This window comes from Lygodium microphyllum, chromosome 6 (genome assembly GCF_053477565.2).
Source record: "Lygodium microphyllum isolate KBCC chromosome 6, Lygodium_microphyllum_v1.1.10, whole genome shotgun sequence".
Lineage (NCBI taxonomy): Eukaryota > Viridiplantae > Streptophyta > Polypodiopsida > Schizaeales > Lygodiaceae > Lygodium > Lygodium microphyllum.
In genome coordinates, this window is record NC_141140.1 from 46,753,038 (window position 1) to 46,760,088 (window position 7,051).

Below are 7,051 nucleotides of genomic sequence, written 5' to 3' on the forward strand. Positions count from 1 at the left end.
GGATAGTACCACTCTACCTCACTGTGCTTATGGGATTCTGTCATCTCTTCCTAGAGCATACATCATATGTCTATCTTCCATACAAAGCCACTTATGGAAAAGCCTCTTTTGGGCACACATCCAACCTCTATGGGCATACATATCAAGCATCATTTGCTATTCTCAACACCCCCTGTCAAATGATGAGTTTCTACACTTGCTGGCTTTTGCCCCCCCTACATGATGACATGGCTCGGGAGACTAGCTCATAGGCAACCTAGTCAAGTTAAAGCTTAAAACTTTACATATTTGGTAAGGGCTTTTACGTCTGCTATGGGAAACAAGATCCACTACGGGAAACATAATCCACTAAGGGAAAATTCTTTGTCATCAGCAACGGAAATAATTTCTTTATCTTCTTCTTACTTCTTTGGCAACCTTTGATAATATCCTCAATCTTATGGGTGTCTTTGATCTTCTTGGACTCCTTGGCCTTCATGCTCTTTTTCTTTGTTGTGATCCTTGTCCCTTTTGTTGATGTGTGGTACTTCTCTTTTTACTTTAGTCTTCTTGACACGATCTTTGTACTTCATGCTTTTACAAATGGATACACTAATGGGTTCATGGCCTTGTCTTGGCAATATCTCTTTTGACACAAATTTTGGGATACATGGACTTGAAATGCATAATTTTTGGAATATTAGTTTTGACTTGCTTAAGGGAACGGCATTGAATTTTCTCTTGACATTGGATTCTTGTGTTAGGTGCAAGCAAAATATTTCAATATCAGGAAGGTCTTACTGTAAGTATTCTTGAGCAATGTCTAATCCCTTTTTAAAAAGATATTGAGTAAAACACAATGTTAGTGTCTGAAGACACTTAATGGAGTGGAGTAAAAAATATTGGAGGCAAACAGGTTTTTAAACCGATATCAACATGAATGGGCTGAGTGTGGGAGAGGTGTGAATGAGATTTAAGAATGAAGAACCAGTTTGTAGTGTGAAAGGAGCTTGATTGAGTAAGAGCTTTTTTAACCTAAAGGTTAGACTTTAGAGAAAAAACAAAGAAAATGTCAAGCTACTCCAAGTGACGAATATGATGATGAGTTGCTTTAGGTGGCGAAGATAATGACAAAGTGCGATTTTTTTTTCCATCTCCTCCTCTCAGTCTGATTAGCAGGTGCTAACAATGGTAAGCGCACAGCCTCTCGCAACAGACGGATAGTTTTGAAGCTTGGAGCTTTGAGCTCTTCTTCTACCACTCCACCAAAAAACACTCCTCTCTTTTCTTTGTTTGTTACAGAGTTACAAAACTCCCTTTCTCTATTTGACAGCAGAAGCATGCTTGTCAGAAGAAAAACCTTTACAACCTTCTCGAACTATGTCAGCTACAACGCTGTTAAAATCTACCACTTCAACACTTTGAGGATCTATCCTCGTAGAGACATTCATTCATCTTCTTATCAAATATTTGAAGCTTTTGTTTGCACTTTTATTGAGAACACCCTCTTTCACTTCTCTTGCCATGCAACAATAACTTTTATTCGCTGCCCCTTAATAGTTCTTCCATCTATCTACAGATACGATATGACTCAAGAAAAGAGAATAAAGCACAATGATGAATAGTTGAAGCTAGTTACATCAATTGTTGCTAAGTTCAAGATGAAAGTGACTGCTTCAATAGATCCTGAGATAAAAAGTAAAGGTTAAACAAGGCAACGAGAAGGAGATAAAAAATGAGGTGAAAAAAGATAGAGAAGAGATAAATCAATCCTTCAACCTTACAAGTGATAACAAGAGCTCAAGAATAGTGAGATGAGAAGTATAAAAATGAGCCTAAGATATGGATATAGCAAAGGGCCTTAAGGTAGATTCATCCCGTACTATCCATTTACATTAGAACATTACTAACTAATGACGCTAGAACTAACTTGCCATAGCTTTGATACCATGTCAAGAAACACGGATCTGAAGCTAGTTGGCTATGGTGGATCCAAATCATAGAACTAATACATGATAAAGAGAAGAGATTGTAACTCAAGCGAATTAGGTTTCAAGATAGATAAGCTTGGACTCATAGACACAATCTTGAGTGACTCAAACTAAAAGTCACATTACATTGAAATAAATGTCAAGTACATACTTATACAGCATTTGGATAGTACCACTCTACCTTACTATGCTTATGGGATTCTGACATCTCTTCCTAGAGCATACATCATATGTCTATCTTCCATACAAAGCCACTTATGGGCAAGCCTCTTTTGGGCACACATCCAACCTCTACGGGCATACATATCAAGCATCATTTGCTATTCTCAACACTCTCCACTTGACATAGCAACTTGTATGGAGAACCTTCCCCAAGATAGGTAAGTTCTCTATCCAATAATACAACAAAGCTGATTACAAATAGTGATTGAAGAGAGAGGACTACCTCCTCTTCTCTTCAATTATGGTCGGTGATAGTTGATGTAGGCTGAATGAAATCAGTATCCATGCTCTAATACTAGCATCTAAAAATTAGCTTCAAATCTCCTCCCTAAGTCTCTCTAAAGGAGCCAACAAATGTTGACGCATATCATAATTAATAGCACACTCTTTTATTTCAAACACATCTTATGGAAGCTCAAGACTATGGTTTGTATATTTATTTGGTCAAGTTTATTCAAAATGGCTCCAACCACAATGGTTACATTTGACATCATCTAGCTATTTTGAGATATCCAATACATAAATACAAGTATGAGAAAATGAGGACCACTCATGCTTGGGGAAAGATTGCATGCAAGTTTGTTTAATAAGAGGACAAGCATATATAATGATAATTAACCAAACCAGCAATTGGTTGAAATCCATAGACCAACCCTCAAATATAACTAATGCAGCTTTACCCAATCTACAACCCGGGCAGCCCCAGGGGGTTGTGGTGCTCCGCCTTCGTTACTATCTGTATTTAACGAATTGTCCTGTGATTGCCATCACAAATTTCACATCCCTCACAAGAGTTCTAGGGGAGTACTATTATAAAGCTCTAAAGTCCTTCCAATACATGAACCTTATGAAATAAATGATCACTTATGCCAGCATTTATCGGGTAAATAAAAAAGCTACATATCAGGTTTTTGCCTGGCAGTTTTCATGGCAATCAGGAAGTTTTCTGTTGGGGTCAATTTTCCCACAAATTTAGAGAACCCATGGTAGGTACCTAACTAGACATACAGCAGCTTTGAGCACTTTAGCCCACATCAAGCAGCAGCAAATGGCCGACATTGAATACTCCTGGGGAGTGTATGTTGACCAATCTCAATTTGCACCTCATCTACATGAATCCAAAATGGACTTCCGCCGGCTCAGCTTGAACAAAGGCTCCAAATGGACTTCACAGTGCCCAGCTTGATCGGATAACCACTGCAGGTGTAGAAGAGCACTGATTCACCAAATAAAGAAGCCCTGGTTGCAGTGTGAAGCCTCTTCCACAATATAGCTTTACAAATGCCTCCAAATGCAGCTGTGAGCCACATATAGATCCAGTAGCATTATCATGGCTTGGATAGCTATCTTGATCATTCATTGCCATGCTCCAAAAATCGGGCTTGGCACTACCTATGCTAGCTCCCCAGTCAATGCCAGTCCCAGAATTCTTGGACAAATTTAACCCCCATTGGAATCCTCCTAGCCCTGAATCCTGAAGCAAATCTCCCCTTTCTAATTGTGCCCAACCACCAATGCTTACATTCTCAGCTAGGTCTAACTCACTTGCCACACCAACAGAAAGGAGAGACGTTCCTTTACTCTCCAAAGCATCCATATAAAAATGTGAATTACTGTCCATCCAGTCAGGACTCGGACTGTTAGCATGAGAAAAAGAACTCCCAGGGGAAACATGAGAAATAGTAGAACTGCTCCCTTTATGCACGGACCATATTTTAGGTATGACAAGTGGTCCCATCTCACTCCAGTGAAGGCCTGCAGAGGATGGAAGCGGTGGTGTTGGCCAGTATCGATTCAAACCACAAAATGACAAAATCAGACCCTCAAAAGGCTGCAGCAAGATCTGTGCCATAGAGCTAAGGCAAAGAGGATCACTTTCAGTTGCAGCAGGTCCTCCAGTAACGGCAATTTGGTTGCCCCAGCCTGAAAGATATTGTGCAAAGGAAAATGCACATCTAGAACCACTTACAGTGGCTCCTAGAGCAGATCCTTTACAATAGCTGAAAAGAGATGGACCGTTGCTGGAAAATGCAGTGAGGCCTTGGTCCTGAAAAATTGAAAGTACTTTAAAAAGATTCACTTGAAAGTGAAAGCAGTAAAGAGTCTATTATGGAACAAGTACACGAATATCCCAGCTTTCACAATCGCAAATAAAACTAAGACGTTTCCCAAATAAATCTTGAAAAAGTAATCACAATTCATAGTAGTACCTGTAATGGATTAATTATTTCTGTCGCATCCTTTCCTTCTGCTCCAAAAGGTACAAAAGAGATAGAAATGTCATCAGTCAACTGAGCTATGTAATGTACTTTCCGTATGCTGACAGGCCCCCCTAGAGTCCTGCCATCACCCACACTGCTTCCTTGCCCTGCTACACACTGGGTAATTAACACATCTTTTTCCCTGAAAGGCGTCTCAAATGTAAATCTAATATCCAGTCCAGTGAGCATCCCTGCTTGTTCCAGAGAGCTTCGTGAATGCCTGCTGCTGCTATCCTCCAGGATAACAAAAGCTGTTCCAGCCTTCACATCTCCTTTCAATTTTGTTCTTGCAGCTCCTAGATTTCCAGATGCATCTCCCCGCCCTGTTCGACTGAGCTGCTCGATCCTCTCAAGCCTCTCCCGTAACTTCAAGAGATCTGAAAAGGCTTCCCGTTGCAGGCGCTTCAAAGTTTCTGTCTGCATACATGCTTATTACCTAGCTGTTAAGGAAATCAAACTGACCAAATAGAAAAACATGGCTAAAGACTTCCACAAAACGAATGCAGTGAGTATGAAATTATAGCAAAAGCAGCTTACCTCAGAGCGCTTTGCTAGGGCAGAACTTCCTCCCACTTCAGTAAGCTGATTGAGAGCAGTAGCAATAGCGTCATTTGCCAACTCCTTCACTCTTTCCTCCGTCAGATGTTCCCTTTGTAACAACTGGATTTGACTACCACCTGGCTTTGTAACAAAAGACTGAGCAATCCCAGAAAGCCAGTTCATCACACCTTGCTTTTGCTCTGAACCGAGTCCTTCAGAAGATGACTCTGATTCTGATTGTGGCAGTTGGTCACCATCTTTTCTAACGTCTGTCACTGTATCCTTCTGACTTTCAACTTTTCCCAGGCCGCTCCTCCAATGCTCTTCAAAGCTAGGCTGATGCTTCTTCAATGCACCATGCATAATCCCCTGGCCCTGGTAAGAAACATCTTTCCCAGCATGAATAAAACCTTGAAGCTCAGTCTGCTTTACATTCACAGTCTCATCATCAATATCATCATCGCTCACAGGGCTTCCACCACTTGACTGCAGCATTTGGACAGACTCTAATGACAATAAGAGGGAACTCTCTGACTCACTTAGAGGTGAGGTGTCTTGGGCTACAAGGTTTAAATAAATCATCTTCATAGCTGTATGCATAATCTTCTGTTCAAGTGTGGATAATGCTTTGCAAAGATCCGAATCATTTAATTTGCTGTCAAATATCTCTGCACTTTCTTCATAAGACAATGTAGCAGGTACATCTTCATGTTCAGAGTGGGAAGATAGAATGTCATCTGTTTGAGCTCTCTGTTCTGATATTTCAACTTCTTCCTTGGTTTCCTGCTCAGATACGTTTGAATCGACTAGGGGTGACCCTGCATATGCATCGTTTGAACCTGGACTGTCCCAGTGATTGCTGCCACCGCCATCACCATGTCCTCTCCCACCGCCACCTGTGCCAAAGCCGCCATTTTCTCCATGACCATTGTCACTTGTAGTATCCAAGTCAGCTCTGCTAATGTCTGCTAAACCTGGAAAGGTCCCGATAGCCATTACAAATAAAATTGTAGACCCTCCCAACTTCAAGAGGTGTGCCTGTGGCTGTGAAGCTTTGCTGCGTGATGCATAGTCGCCATCAGAACATCCCCAGACACAAACGCTCTTGGAAAAATGCATGGGCACGGCTGAAGTTTCTGCACTAGCACAAGTCCCTGAGGGTTTTCCAAGCCTCTCAGCTGGGATGTGAGGGCGACTCTGGCAATTAAACAGAGAGGCATCGTCGGAATCCATTTTGCCTGGTACGAGCAAGTCTTCAGATTTATGTGAGCTGCAATGCTTGATGGCTGAACGGGAGGAGAAGCGCCGGCGAGAGGCCTTGATTCCTTCCTCTTTGGGGCACGTCAGGCAGTTTGGTCTGCCATGGTGCTGCTGCAGAGGCGATGGGGGAGAAGGGGATTGCCCTAGACGGACGATGAGGTCCATGACGAGGCAGGAATTTCTCTATACATACAATGTTGTTATGGAGCCACCATCTTCGTCTGCCTTGTCGAACAGCCAACCAGTTCCTCGTTAAATATCATCGCTAAAATCACAAAAAAACTTGAATGCTTCTCTTTTATATTGCCAAGAGTGAGGGATTCACATTACATCTAGTAATGTACCAAGCCAAAGCCTAAGGGTCACATCTTGCAAACTTTTCATGAAAAAGTTTAAAGATTCCAATGTTGGGAGCATGTTTCCTGCCATTATAGAAAGGGAATCAAAGAGATCTCTACATCTATGCATAAGTACCAAAGAGGACCTCCACCCAAAGTTAACTTCCTTCCTGATTTTCCAGATAAACTTCATGAATATGGCTCTAATTAGGTAAACCAATTTCAAGAACTAGTCATCAAGACCTCCCTTGTATCCAAACAAACCAGCTTTCATGCTTAAAGCATTGTTAAGATTAGCAACTTTGAGCCAACACTTCACTTTCTTCCCATGGGCCTAACCTAGACACCATACCAAAAGAGGTGAAAAGTAGTCTCCTCTTTCTTGCGAAGTGCATAATATAGAGAGAGATCAAGGTGTCTTTTGCCAATCAGCTCCTACAATGAGCTTAGTAGTGGCCAC

The 7,051-nt window shown here is 41.5% G+C and overlaps 1 protein-coding gene across 1 annotated transcript; it reads right to left on the bottom strand.

Moving 5' to 3' along the window:
* Positions 1-2,771: 2,771 nt before the first annotated feature.
* LOC148034524 (uncharacterized) lies at positions 2,772-6,533 on the bottom strand. Its single transcript, XM_087679464.1, has 3 exons — positions 4,991-6,533; positions 4,403-4,870; positions 2,772-4,239 (listed from the first exon to the last, which is right to left on the bottom strand). Exons 1-3 carry the CDS (start codon positions 6,416-6,418, stop codon positions 3,361-3,363), a joined length of 2,775 nt encoding a protein of 924 aa, XP_087535590.1. The 5' UTR covers positions 6,419-6,533; the 3' UTR covers positions 2,772-3,360.
* Positions 6,534-7,051: the final 518 nt, after the last annotated feature.